Source organism: Heteronotia binoei, chromosome 13, assembly GCF_032191835.1.
Source record: "Heteronotia binoei isolate CCM8104 ecotype False Entrance Well chromosome 13, APGP_CSIRO_Hbin_v1, whole genome shotgun sequence".
In the NCBI taxonomy this organism is placed as follows: domain Eukaryota; kingdom Metazoa; phylum Chordata; class Lepidosauria; order Squamata; family Gekkonidae; genus Heteronotia; species Heteronotia binoei.
The window spans coordinates 69073431-69088630 of NC_083235.1; the positions used below are offsets into that span (position 1 = coordinate 69073431).

Below are 15200 nucleotides of genomic sequence, written 5' to 3' on the forward strand. Positions count from 1 at the left end.
CCATTATTTTCTATGGGAATAAGTCTCCATAGGGAATCATGAGTCTCTCTCTCTCTCGGCTTGCCTTCGCGAACGAAGATTTAAGAAGGGTGCAATAGTCCACGTTTGCTGCAGGCTCGCTGGTGGCTGACAAGACCAATGTGGGACAGGCAGGTCCGGCCACAGTGGCTGCAGGGAAAAGTCTGATTTAGGGTTGGTCCTGTAGCAGTGCGATTCTTCCTCAATCATGAGTACCCAGCAGACATTTCCCTCCCCTCCCCCGCTTTCTGATTACCCTGAAGCAGGGGGAGGGCCTCCAAACCGGGGGATCCGCTGCTCCCACCTGGGGATTGGCAACCCTAGTGGAATCAACTACCGGAGGAGGTGCGGGCCCTACGGGAGCTTAATCAGTTCCGTAGGGCTTGCAAAACCGCCCTCTTCCAACTAGCCTTTTAAGATGAAACCTGATTATAACATCAAGCCATCTTGTATAAACTGAGACTGTAGCATCATTAAGCGATACTGTTTTTAGATTAGTTATTTTAATTACTTATGTATTGTATTTAATTGCATTATCTTGTTTTTATTGATTGTATTATTTTGCTTTATTGTCATAACATGATATTGTTATATCATGCCTTGTAAGCCACCCTGAGCCTGCCTCGGCGGGGAGGGCGGGGTATAAATAAAAATTTATTATTATTATTATTACTTCCGCTTGGGTGCAGCCCTATGGCACCGCCGCTCTCAGGTGGAGCGGCGTTCTGGCAGCCCCATGCCCACATAAGTCCCCTCCAGCATGGCGGAACTAGGCTTACCAAGCACAAATGCAATTTCCGCCAAAGTGGGAGATGGTTTACTCCCAAAGCACTTTGCCCCCCCCCCCCATAGGATTGTGCTCTAAATATTACTGAAGTCAATGACACATATTAGTGATTGCAAATATAAGACCAATTAATATCAATGGGACTTCAGTTTGACACTGACACACATAGTTGATTGGGGTCAAGAGCAATTTTCCTGCCTTTTCACCTGTAACATTTAAGAGAGATCCAATTGTAGCCTTTTCTTTGCTAAATGTGCTGATTGATCTTTTCTGTACCACCACTGTAAAGCAAGGCAAGATATTTATTTCATTCCCTTTGGACAGTACGAGGATTCAAAATGTGTAACAAATCTGATTTTTATTTGCTTCTCAGCCTTTAAAACAAAGTACATTAACAGAGCAAGTGAGGGGGGGGGGAATAAGAATAGGGAGCCAACTGAATTCTATGCCTGTGTAACTTGGATTTAAACCGGTATAAAGGGCATTTATGCCAGCCCAGGGCGTAAACAGTGCTGCACCGCATACTTCCAGCAGTGCAGCTGCACTGTGTGAACCCCTGTACAGGCAGAAATGTGGGCATGCCAAGGGTTGTGGTGCCAGTCAGCCAGCTCGCAAAGCATTTTCAGCATGGCACGGTATGCTGTCTGACAGCTCCCTGCCATGCGAACTTAGAGCTAGCGCACATGCCCCTTGGCGGTGGGCAAAACACAGACAGGGCACCTAGCACTGCTGGGCAAGCACTTGGAGAAATACCCTATTGGGAGAGCAAAGCCCACGATCTGCGGCTGGCCTCTTGCAAAACTTCAGATCCCACAAGTATAGCAGCTCTTCCACTGGGATCCCAAGGGGCAGCAAACAGGCAAGCGAGGCAACCCTTTCTGAACCCCCATTCCACCCCCTGCCCAATAACAGTGGTAACAAGCTGCACTGGAAATGGCATCTCCTTGCAGTTGGGTGGGGCAGCAATGGTCCCCAGAATGCACATGGACCTTGCACACCAGTAGGTGCATGGGGGGCTGCTACAGCAGCTCCTGGGGAAAGGGACACGGGGCTGCCTGCCCCACCGATTGGCAGTGCTCCCCTTGCACAAACCCACTGATGGGTGGGAAGCCCCGCCTACCTGAATGCCAAGTGATCCCACATGATGGCCAAACTCTTCCCTTGCAGGTGCAGAATGCCTGATGTTGGTGACAAAATGCATCTCTGGATACAAGGAGGTTCTGACACGATGCTGACTCAGGTGTGGATGGTCTGGATCCTGCAACCTGGGGGGTTCTCCTTGTGGCATCGGGCTGCCAGATGTGCCATGTGCAACTGCAAAATGCCCTACAAGCTGCCAACAAGGAATGTCGTCAGCTGCTCCGCTGTGTGCCAGCCCAACAGGGACAGTTGTTACCCAACTGTAGACAAGGCCAGCCCTGGAGTTTCTGGCACCCTAGGCAAGGCTAATTTCTGGTGCCCCCCCCCTGCACTGATAACGTCACTGAGTCAGATGGGCATGCCCAGTTTGGTACCCCCAGAAGGCTGGCACCCTAGGCAATTGCCTAGTTCGCTTAGTGGCAGGACCGGCCCTGTCTGTAGACTCAAAACTCCACCATGTGCCTTCTCTGCAGCAGAAGCTAGACCTTGGGAGCACGCAGACATGTCCAGCCTCCTGGCCCTTCCCTCCTCATGCCCATCTGGAAGAAGAAGAAGAAGAAGAAGAAGAAGAAGAAGAAGAAGAAGAAGAAGAAGAAGAAGAAGAAGAAGAAGAAGAAGAAGATGATGATGATGATGATGATGATGATGATATTGGATTTATATCCTGCCCTCCACTCCAAAGAGTCTCAGAGCAGCTCACAATCTCCTTTACCTCCCCCCCACCCGCAACAGACACCCTGTGAGGTAGAAGAAGATATTGGATTTATATCCCGCCCTCCACTCCAAAGAGTCTCAGAGCGGCTCACAATCTCCTTTCCCTTCCTCCCCCACAACAGACACCCTGTGAGGTAAATGAAGATATTGGATTTATATCCCGCCCTCCACTCCGAAGAGTCTCAGAGCGGCTCACAATCTCCTTTCCCTTCCTCCCCCACAACAGACACCCTGTGAGGTAGATGAAGATATTGGATTTATATCCCGCCCTCCACTCCGAAGAGTCTCAGAGCGGCTCACAATCTCCTTTCCCTTCCTCCCCCACAACAGACACCCTGTGAGGTAGATGAAGATATTGGATTTATATCCCGCCCTCCACTCCGAAGAGTCTCAGAGTGGCTCACAATCTCCTTTCCCTTCCTCCCCCACAACAGACACCCTGTGAGGTGGGTGGGGCTGGAGAAGACTCTCACAGCAGCTGCCCTTTCAAGGACAACCTCTGCCAGAGCTATGGCTGACCCAAGGCCATGCTAGCAGGTGCAAGTGGAGGAGTGGGGAATCAAACCCGGTTCTCCCAGATAAGAGTCCGCACACTTAACCACTACACCAAACCGGCTCTCCAGTTTGGCGCTGCTGGCATCAAATGACCAAGTGGTGTTGCACTCATAAATACTGCGATCCCACCACTTTGTTTCTCCAGGATTCCCCCAATAACGCTCATCCATTGTGCATCTCAGGTATCGCTTCCAGACTATGGGAGACGGGAGCGCATGGGGGGGGGGATGCTACTGAAGCCACACGATCCTCATGGACACAATAGCGACAGGCAATTGTGCTGCCATAGAGATGGACACAGATGAGTGGGAGAGAAAGGCTGTGGATCGGTCAACAGCACAGATTGAACAGCCAGAACGTGCAGGGCTGCCCCATTGACCTTGACTCAGGTGAGGGGCAGTAATCTGACACTGGTGTTCCCTAACGGAATAGCCCTGGCTGTGGTCTCTGGGCCCAGAGCACCAGGTCAACTGATTCCCCATCCAAGAATTGTTCAGGGTGGTGAGAACCAGAGAGGATTGTGAGGCACTCCAAAGGGACCTGTTGAGGCTGGGTGAGTGGGTGTCAACGTGGCAGATGAGGTTCAGTGTGGCCAAGTGCAAAGTAATGCACATTGGGGCCAAGAATCCCAGCTACAAATACAAGTTGATGGGGTGTGAACTGGCAGAGACTGACCAAGAGAGAGATCTTGGCGTCATGGTAGAAACTCACTGAAAATGTCAAGACAGTGTGCGATTGCAATAAAAAAGGCCAACGCCATGCTGGGAATTATTAGGAAGGGAATTGAAAACAAATCAGCCAGTATCATAATGCCCCTGTATAAATTGATGGTGCGGTCTCATTTGGAGTACTGTGTGCAGTTCTGGTCGCCGCACCTCAAAAAGGATATTATAGCATTGGAGAAAGTCCAGAGAAGGGCAACTAGAATGATTAAAGGGCTGGAACACCTTCCCTATGAAGAAAGGTTGAAACACTTGGGGCTCTTTAGCTTGGAGAAACGTCGACTGCGGGGTGATATGATAGAGGTTTACAAGATAATGCATGGGATGGAGAAAGTAGAGAAAGAAGTACTTTTCTCCCTTTCTCACAATACAAGAACTCGTGGGCATTCAATGAAATTGCTGAGCAGACAGGTTAAAACGGATAAAAGGAAGTACTTCTTCACCCAAAGGGTGATTAACATGTGGAATTCACTGCCACAGGAGGTGGTGGCGTCCACAAGCATGGCCACCTTCAAGAGGGGGTTAGATAAAAATATGGAGCAGAGGTCCATCAGTGGCTATTAGCCACATTGTGTGTGTGTATATATATATATATATATATTTGGCCGCTGTGTGACACAGAATGTTGGACTGGATGGGCCATTGGCCTGATCTAACATGGCTTCTCTTATGTTCTTAAGAACCATTGATGCCGTTGACTTTAGCGGCCGCCACCTCAGGGAAGCTTGGTGGATAGCGATCCATGCTTCTGAGCGAGATGATCCATTTCACAGGGCAGTTCCCTAGAGAGATGGGGTAGGTCCATCTGGACCCCAACTTCCCTGGGGATATTTGCATATACAAGGAGCTTGGATAGCAGATAGCAGTGGCTTGCGGGCAACCTCAGCTGGGCTGCCATGGGCAAAACAGAAGGCCACCACTGCCAATACGTGCATCAGCCTTCCTGATGGCCCTCCCCAGGCATGAGACCCCCATCCGGTACAGCCCGTCTCACTCACCTTTAACTCCAGAGTGAATTGGGCTAATAGCAGAGGGCAGAGTCTGGTCATAGCCATTCACATCCCAGCCACCCTGGGGAATATTTGGGTATGCGAGCGAGAGGCTTGAAAGGCACATATTAGTGACTGCTGGGCAACGTTGGCCAACAGCACACGCAAATGGACACCACAAACGATACGCACATCACCCTTCCAGATGTCCCCACCCCCCAGCAGCACAGTAACCATTGGAGTAAAAGCCATCGCTGCCCATTGGGAGCCAGGTTTCCACACATGCAGCAGCATCCTGGGAACCAGTGCCCACAAAGCCGTTGTCAGGGGGATGCAGGTGACACGCACTGTGGAGGGCTCAGTCACCCGTGTGGATGTGCAATCCCTTCCATGACCCTCCGCTTCATCTTGCAAAAACTGAGTATCTGAGCGGTCTCACCTGGCGGAAATTCCTAGCTCTGTAGTAATTGTCATCCCCTCCTCTTTTCTGGGGATCCTAAGCAATGTGAGAAAAAGAATAGCCGAGAGAGCTGGGCCACCTCTTGGCCAAAGCCATAGGGCCCAGTAGCTTCAGATGCCCCTGCCCCCCTATTGGCAGTGACCTCACGGACTCTTCTGGATATCACAGGCTACCACAGATCAGGCAGCTGGGCCATGGCCACGCATCTCCTGACCTGACCAAACCCTGTTTTAGGCCAACAGCACTTAGGGGCGCAGTTGTTTTCAGTTGAGTCTGGCAAGCACCTTGTCAGTTCCAAAGACCAGTGGGGGTGCTTTGGGCTGCGCCCCCTATTGAAACGACAGCATATCCCATGGATTGCAGCAGAGCAGACCCGGGAAGAAAGGAGCCATGAGAGAGGTTTACAAGATGATGCATGGGATGGAGAAAGCAGAGAAAGAAGTCCTTTTCTCCCTTTCTCACAATACAGGAACTCGTGGGCATTCAATGAAATTGCTGAGCAGTCAGGTTAGAAGGGATAAAAGGAAGTACTTCTTCACCCAAAGGGTGATTAACATGTGGAATTCACTGCCACAGGAGGTGGTGGCGGCTACAAGCATAGACAACTTCAAGAGGGGGTTAGATAAAAATATGGAGCAGAGGTCCATCAGTGGCTATTAGCCACAGTGTGTGTGTGTGTGTGTATTTTCTTTCTGGCCACTGTGTGACACAGAGTGTTGGACTGGTTGGGCCACTGGCCTGATCCAACATGGCTTCTCTTATGCTTTTATGTTGTGCCTCTCCAGCTGCCACGGGTGCAAGGAATGTGTAGGACTGAGAGAGTCCTCTCCTCTTTTTCTTCCCCTCCTCCAGCTGGCAAAAGCAGGGCCTTACCAGGCCTGCTCTTGCCCAGCTCCAGCTGTCATCACCAGCACTGTCCTTCCTGCAGTGCACAGAGCAAGTGATGTTGGCTGAAAGGGTGCTGGCGTTGGGAGCGGCTGCCTTGGGGTGGCTGCTGCAGCACCCCCAGCTATAGCCACATGTGGGCTGAGCTGGTGGCCCAGCAGGCAGAGTGTGTCTACGGGGGAGGGGAGGAAATAAGGAACTCTGGGAAAGAAAACCAGTACATGGCTTTACAGGTAGAAAAGACTTGCATGCTTGGAGTGTCATTTTCTTTGGTTTGGAATGATGTGTACAAACCCTGATACAGGAGAGATACAGAAAGGACTCCCTCAATTTAAATTAATTCAATAAATTTGATTTGATTAGCCCCCCCCAAAAAAAAATAATTCCTGGCTATGGCTCTGTCTGAATAGCGGCATGTGTGGGGGGTTCTGCTCCTCATGGGGACAGAAAAGCCTCAAAAGGGTCGGAGGCACTCCCAAGCTTCCTGTTGGAGCTCAGGTGTCATGGGCAGGCCATCAGTAGGTCTTCTCCAGCTGCAACAAAGGGAGGAGAGAGGTTCCCCAGCTGCCCCCTTCCACTGGTGACAGTATATGTCACTTTAAGGGTCCATAGTACTGTTAAAGGATTATGTAACTCCCACTATACAGCTGGAAATACGAAGCATGTGAGTAACATGTAGCTTGTTAGCTAATTAAGGAATAGGATTGGCTAACAGAGGTATATCAACAGTGGCCACACTCCTTGTATCTGGTGGGTGAATAGATGAGAGGATATCGGAGGAGAGACGTGGAGAGGATTTGGAGAGTGGCTTGTTACTCTGTTGGACTGATTAACTGTATTGACTTGATGGACTGGTATGTGACTATTCTTCTGGACTGTGATATTGTACTACTGAACTGAATGTGAGTGACCTGACTATTGGACTGACTTTGACTATTGCATTTGGCCTGAACCCAAATATACTTGTTGAACTGGCATTTGTTGAGTTTGTCTTCAATAGAACTACAGCTGGGGCTGGGCTGATCAGAGTACTCTACTTAAAGAACTTCCCACATGCTGACAACTGGGATGCCCCTTGTCCCCAAATATGCGCACACAAACGCTCCTGGGTGCTGATAGCTCCAAAAGTCCTACCTTGCAGAAGTTCCTGGTGACGGCACGGAGTCCCATTCCCTGGCCCAAGAACCCTACACACCAGGCCCACCAAGGGGAGGCAAGAGGTGCTGGTGCATGGCGATGTTGTGGAACATGGTGCATTCTGCAAACAGCTTCACCATTGCCAGAGGCTGAATAGCTCAGCTGCCAGTGGGGGCATTGGAATCGCATCATCTGGCCAAATGTCCATGTCATGCCCGGGGGGGGGGCTTTTTGCTCTACATGAAACTGCCTCCTACTGAATTAGACCCTCGGTCCATCAAAGTCTACTCAGACTGGCAGCAGCTCTCCTGGGTCTCAGGCAGAGGTCTTTCACATTACCTGCCAGATCTTTTAACTGGAGATAGATACTGGGGATTGAACCTGGGACCTTCTGCATGGAGCAGATACTCTGTCACTGAGCCACAGCCCCTCCTGTAGCGAGGGGTGTGGGTCAGGGACAAAAGTGCATCGAGAGGCTGCTGGAGGCCCAGAAGAGCATCATTAGAAACCTGGATGAAATGGTACCCACAGTTGCTAGGAAAGGTTTCAAGATGGACCCCCCCCTAGAAGCTATTGTTAAGGAGGCGCATGCTATAAAATGGTGGGAAAGGCTTAAAAACAAAGGCTATTATAGAGTGGGCGATATGTTTAGGGGTGGTAAACTAAAACCTTTACAGGAAATTACAGAAGATTTAGGTAATCAATACTGGTTAAACATAGCAGGCTTGCATAAGATAGTTAAGAAGATCAGTGAAAAGGGAGAGCTTTGGTTAGACGCTCCAATGGAAGAGATATATAAAGTAATGGCCAAACAAAGGAAGGGTCTAGTGGGGTTACTATACAGAAAAATGATTTCAAATAAAGATAAAATAATACTACATTTACAAAAGATTTGGAGTCATGAAGGTCAGTTAACAGAGAGGTTGGCTGGGAAAATCTTGGAAGGACTAGAAGGGATTAAAGTAATCAAATTTAAAGAACTGGAATATAAATTTTTCACAAAATGGTACAAAACACCCGCACAAATAGCCAATATATTCCCAGGAATGAGTTCCAAGTGCTGGCATTGCAAACAATTTAAGGGTTGGTTTGCACATATGTGGTGGGAGTGTGAAGAGGTTAAACCCTTCTGGGGGGAAATTATTGAATTTATTAGAAAAGTCTGCAATGTACCATTAACCATTGGCTTTAATATGATGTTGTTAAGCACAATAGGAAATCCGGCACTAAGTAGACCCACTCAAAACCTTGTCAAGGCAATGATACTAGCGGGGAAGGTGGTCATCGCTTTGGGGTGGAAAGATAAAAGTAAATGGTCAATAGAAATCTGGCACAACTATTTGTTTGATTACATACAGTCTGACATCGTGACAACAATCAACAAGGATTCCACGTGGGAAGATAGAGTCAAGGAAATCGAGACCAGATGGAACCTTTATTTAGAGTGGCTCTCAGGAGAAACAAGGAAGGACATTCAGTGGAAGATCAAGACTTCGTGCCCTTGGCTGAGGGGGAAAGACTAAGAGAAGATGGGGAGGGTTTGGGGGGGGAGGGTTATTTGTAATTTCAACATTCATGTGTTGTAATGGTCAATTTTACAAGAGTCAATAAAACATAAAAATATTTATTAAAAAAAAAGAGAGAGCGGCTGCTGGAGGACCTAGCAGTCTCTCTGGGGGGCCCCAGCACCCTCACCCCTCCTGCTGTGGGGTTGGCATGGGGATGCCCTCAATGGCATGGGCACCCATTGGGCCACCACAACTGATGGCGAGTATCCTCCGATCCATTTTCCTGTCATCACCCTCTGGGGCCTGTGCATTGTGTACAGAGTGCCACCGCAGGGTGCTTGAAGGCCTGAATGGTGAAGCCCTTCTCCCCACTGGCAGGGGGCCAGGGCTTATGACAGAAGCTGTTCTCTTGAAGGCCTCTGTCAGCAACGTCCTCCTGGACTCGGGGCTCCTATTTTCCTGCCTGCCCTTTCACCCCGCCACTCCCTCACGACACTGGAATGGAATGCTGCGGCAAAATCACCATGGACGTCGCCGCACTGGTGCTCGGCAACACTGTTGGGGCATTATTGTCCCCGATTGGTCGCCATGTATATATCCCCTTAGGGAGGAAACTAGCTATGCCACGGCCAGCTGCCACAGTGCAGGCACAGGCTCTGCCCATCATTGATGGTCGACATTTACACCAAAAGCAGCAATCACATGAATTTGCTAGCATAACATAATTTTGAGTCCAGTGGCAACTTTAAGGCCAACAGTTTTATTCTTGGGGGGGGGGGAGCTTTCATGTGCATGCACGCTTCTTTAGATGCTGTTTAGAGCCTTTAAAAAATTCTTGGCACATTATGGTTTCACCAGCTATTTTTGTCATAATTCTCGTTTGTTTTCGTTTTATGCCATGGTTTCAATGAAAATTTCCTGGCTGCCTCGACTGCGGATAAAAACACTCATTTTTCCAGGGCTCTAATCCAAATTAAGATGCTGTACGCAAGAACTATATGTACATTTGGTTGGGGAAAGTCCTGTCGTTTTGGTTGCACGGACAGGTTTTGTTCGAGCGAAGAGCAAACCTACAACAAAATGGAAACAGAACTAATTTGAGTCACTTTGTCGGAAATAAATTAATGGCTGGTGGCAACTGGTGGGGGCAACTGATGGAGCCTTTTCACTGCCTATTGTCTCAGGTTATTTTAACACATCATTTCCTTTTGTGACGTCTCATCTGCTAACATAGACAGGAGACAGAGAGGCACAATTATTAGGGAACACTGACAAAAAGAATCTCATCTCTACTGTCTTAGCTCTTGCCCATCTATTTCACCTCCAAATATCATATAGAGATCGCCCCACCCCAAGCAATCGTCCACCTGAACCTCATCGACTTATATATTAGGGCTCATACCCCAATTCATCCTCTCCCAAAGGATCATCACTCCCCAAACCACTTCATCCTTTCCTCAAGTTCAGACCCCTTAGGGAGCTCCCAGAAGAGTTATGCATCTCTCTTATCCCACATAACTCATTAGACACCAAACTGTTCTGGCACAATTGTATATTGTCCCATACATGGCACTCAATTTATCTGGCAAAATAACTTGTCCACAAACCCACATCATATTTGTTTTGAGAGTCTTCGCTATGGGGGACTGAGTTCTTTGCCTTCTGATGTGATTCCCAAAATTGCTGTACGCAGCAAGTTTAATCTTTAGCTTGGGACATATAAACTGTAATGGTAGTATATCACCACAGCACACTGACATTACATCAGTACTATAGGCAGAGAGGTCAGTACAATGAGGAATAGGGTTCTTTCACCCACAACTATATTTTATTGATCGTATCCATTCTGTCACCTTACTGTGGGAAAACACTGGAGCATTAATAAGAATAACCAAAGTTGGTAAAAAGTTTGTGTTGTGTACTAGCTGAGCAGTAAAGCCAGTTGTTGGAGTTGTCATGAGCCTCTTCTCATGTACCATCATTATGCATTGCAGTAATTTTTAAAACATTTCAGAACAGTTTCAGCACAGTCCTTAACAAAATGATGCCCTTCTAAACCCACTGACTTCAATGGACCTAGAAGGGAATAATCTCTGCTCAAGATACAAAACTAGGTTGACGTAATCAAAGCAATATACTCATTACGTAAAACAGGCAAACGCAAGACCACTCTTTTATGCAGACACAATGGTGTATAAGTTTCTTTTATCCGATATATGGGAAGATGGATTAAGCAGTAATCTTAATGGTTGCTGTCTATGGTCCATGGGTGCCAGTTATTGTCTGCCTATAATGGACAAGCGGAAGCAGTAAATGCCGTCAGAACTGGTAACTTTCCTATATGCTGTTAGCCTATGTGACTCCATATTGTAATCACACACTAACCCATGCAACCTTGTTCCAGCAACTAACTAACATCTCTGTGCATTTCAAACAAACTGTGATCACTGGAGGGTGACAGATAGCCTCTGGTCAACATCTGCAGATGGCTCTTTGAAGCCGAGCCGGTCAGTCTTTCTCAGCAGGATTCCATCCTCCCTTACTGATAACAAACCCTGGGAAACAGACCGTTGTCTCTAACCGTGTGAAAGATTGTTTTATTGTTGTCACCAAAACCGCATAAAGTGTATCCAATGCTAGCTTTCGGCATCAGTGTTATCCTGTACCTTCAGTTCTGTAGTTCTCAATAAACGCCTATACTTTGTAACAAGTCTTGGGCCTTGTTTGGAGTTCTTCCAGTTCTGACAAATGCTGTATAAAGCAGATTTAGTCCCAGCTTGCAAAGAAAGAGAAATTACAATTGGGTTTGGATATTGTTTAATGAAAGAGGTACTTCATTTTTTCCTTTATTTTCTCAGTCACTTTAAAAGACTACACAGCGATGGTGTTTTGAAGGAAAAAACAAAGTAGACAGGGAGCCACCATCCAGAAAGCAGGAGGGGAAACAGCTGAGGTAAATGCTGACTAATAATGGCCCTTTTTTGGTCATGTGAACCACTGCGTGTTTGCCATTTCCACTTGTAGAAGAAGAAAATAACTAGGATGACATCAGTTTCTTGTTGTGTGGGCCTTGCATCTTCCCGCCCAACAGAAAGGGACAAACTGAATTTGCCGTAGTCACCTCATGATGAATGTGTTATATATGTATTTTTAGAACATACAGTACCTAATAGAATTTATTTTGCGGTAGGTAGGCATTATACTTACAGACATTTTAATACGGAGACCCTGGAGTTAATGAGATACATCAATATTTGCATAACTCAGTTATTATCTTCAAAGACTGTTACGAGAGAAAAAATTAAATAGTAAAAAATAAATTCTGACTCAAAACTGGCAAGGTTTTATTCTATGAGTGCTTTCAGAATGGAAAAGCTGTCATAATTTTTATTAAGAACCATAATTAACTGGTATATAGTATGCTAGAGATGGAGAAAATCCAATAGATTGTCTGGTTCAATCTAATCAGTTGTCTGGTAAAGAAAAACAGTTTATACCAGAAAACCGTGTAACCCTTCATAGGTTAACCCAAGCCATTGGTGTTTACCTTTTTTATACAATAATTAGTCAGGATGTTGGGTTTTCCATCTAGATTATCTCAATATTTTAAGCAAATTATTTGCAATATCATGTTGCTTTCCGATCTGGAGATATGTGTTTCAGAAGTGTGTCCTTTGTCTTTGTCCAGTATACTCCCTTGTCCCAGTTCTGTGCTCAGAGCCAACCTCTGCAGCTCACCTACCGTTAGAAATATACCATCTATTTGCACTAGTATTCAAACTTTCCATACCTGGGAGCAGGGCCGGAGTGGGTGGGGGGCAGAGGGGATGTTTGCCCCAGGTGCCACTGGGGGGCATCAAACTGGGCGCCTCCCGTGGGCGGGCAGGGGGAGAAAGCTCGGCTGCCTTTGCTGTCTCTCCCCAAGGTGGAGAGGCAGCAAATGAGGCCTTGTAGCTTCCCTCCCCATTTAAACACCTCACTGGGGGAGGGGGGGGGGAGGCAGATCGGCTGTCTTTGCCACCTTTTTGCAAGGCGGAGAGGCAGCAAATGGAGCCCCGGAGCTTCCCTCATCCATTTTTTGTGGGGGCGCCATTTTTTTGGTTTCGCCTCCACTCAAAAAATATGTAGATCTAACAAAGAGCAGGAACACTGCCTTGGAATCCTCTCAACCACAGAGTGGTTAAAACTGTGGTCTTCGATCCATGGGTTGGGACACTCAGGTGGGTCATGGAGCCCCACCTGCTGGGTTACGATCCCCTAGAGAGTCACCTTGTTTTGCTTTTTTGGAAGGACAGGTGGCTAGTGCGCACACACTCAAAAAGGAGCACAGCATGACATGTGAGATCACTCTAAGATAAGACAACAGCAGAGAGTTATCTTATCTTAGAGTGATCTCACATGTCATGCTGTGCTCCTTTTTGAGTGTGTGCGCACTAGCCGCCTGTCCTTCCAAAAAAGCAAAACAAGGTGACTCTCTAGGGGATCGTAACCCAGCAGGTGGGGCTCCATGACCCACCTGAGCGTCCCAACCCATGGATCGAAGACCACAGTTTTAATGGCAGCAAGACAGTATGCTAGAAGAGTAATTCAGATGTTGCAGCAGTCCATCCTCTTGCCTTCGTCCCCACTTGCTATAGCTTACGTATGAGAATCTTGAAACCAGCCAGTTTACCCCGTAGCTCTTTTTTTCACCTCAACAGAAAATAAACCAATATAGCGTTACAATGAACTTCATGCACAGCACAGCCATGGGGAGCCCAGCAACACTTCTTTTCACTTCAAGGTTATGCTAGAAATCTATATTTTCTGCAATAATGGGATATCTGAGTGGCATTCATTACTGAAAGAGCCTTACTATTATAAATCCACGGCTAAAGACCAAGAGACGGCCAAAAGACGCCATCGCAGAAAATGCCCATTAAAAAAAAAAAATCATCAAGTTACTCAAAGGTAGCGCTGCTGTAAGAATGATAACCATCCTAACTCATGAAGGTGAGGGGTTTAATTTTAACATTCTCTGACGAAGCCTTTACTTCGCTATGAGCGAGTTACCTTCGCTTCAGCACGGAAACGCAGTCTTTCTTTAAAGGCCCGAGCTGCATGTGGGCATCGACACTTTCGAGGAAAAAAGCTGGTTTGAGGTTGTGTGTAAACAGCGATGGAAACTGGTGGTTGATCTTATTCTGAAAGGCATCAAAATGGCCCTTTTTGAAGCGGGCGACTTTGAACTGCTGCAGGCATGTTGTCTTGGAATCTTTGACTCCATAGAACGTCAGGGCTTTCTCTGAATACTCCAAGTACACCCCAATGGTATGAAAGAAAGGCTGTTGTATCACGCTATCAAAACCACCAAACCAGGCAATGTAGTTCTGTCCATTCCACTGTAGACAGCAGGACTTTTCATTCCTACCCAAGCGGCCCCTGTCATACGACTCCCGAGGGCTGAAATCTTCTGTGATGATACCAATGCTCACCCAGCCGTCAATGATCTCCACTTCCCAGTAATAGTTGCCACGATTCATTACATTCTCACCCAGCACCTGTTCACAGTTGATGAACCTTGTTGGGCTCTCAGGGTAGGCAATGGGATTCAGCACACGCTTTGCACCCTTTGTTCCAAAAAGTTGAAGGAATTTATCCGCTGTATCACTGTCCAGATCTATGATGAATGCAACTGTACAGAAGTGAAGAAAAAGACAGGGAAGAGGGTAAGCGAAGACAGTCATATGGTATTCTTCCTTTTTCCTGGAAACTGAAATTGCAGTAATTGATGGTGATGCTATTCGGTACTACACTAGTCCATTGACCTTGCCCTTGAAAGTAATTTTTTTAAATCCTATGCCCCCAAATTTCAATGTTACAACCCAATTAAACTATGTAAGACAAGCATGTTTTTGTAATGGCTTAATTTTTTGTGCATCAACTTTACTTGCATGTTTTGGCCTAAGCTCTTAGTTATGGCGAACTTTCCACCGGCCATCGAAATAGAGGGGCACCAAAGAAGAGGTACAAGGACTCCTTGAAGAAATCCCTTGGTACCTGTTGCATTAACCATCACCAGTGGTCTGACCTAGCCTCAGATCGCAAAGCATGGAGGCACACCATCCACCAGGCTGTCTCTTCCTTTGAGAACGCACGCATAACTGGTCTTGAGGACAAAAAGAGATTGAGGAAGAATCGCACTGCTACAGCACCAACCCCAAATCAGACTTTTCCCTGCAGCCACTGTGGCCGGATCTGCCTGTCCCGCATTGGTCTTGTCAGCCACCAGCGAGCCTGCAGCAG

General features: G+C 47.2%; 1 protein-coding gene across 1 annotated transcript in view; it reads right to left on the reverse strand.

Moving 5' to 3' along the window:
* Nucleotides 1-13699: 13699 nt before the first annotated feature.
* The window catches only part of TRIM47 (tripartite motif containing 47), a 29515-nt gene continuing 28014 nt past the window's right edge, over nt 13700-15200 (reverse strand). Inside the window, exon 6 of the mRNA XM_060252105.1 lies at nt 13700-14589. Coding sequence (XP_060108088.1) covers nt 13964-14589 — 626 coding nt within the window. The 3' untranslated portion in view covers nt 13700-13963. The remainder of the gene's footprint in view (nt 14590-15200) is intronic.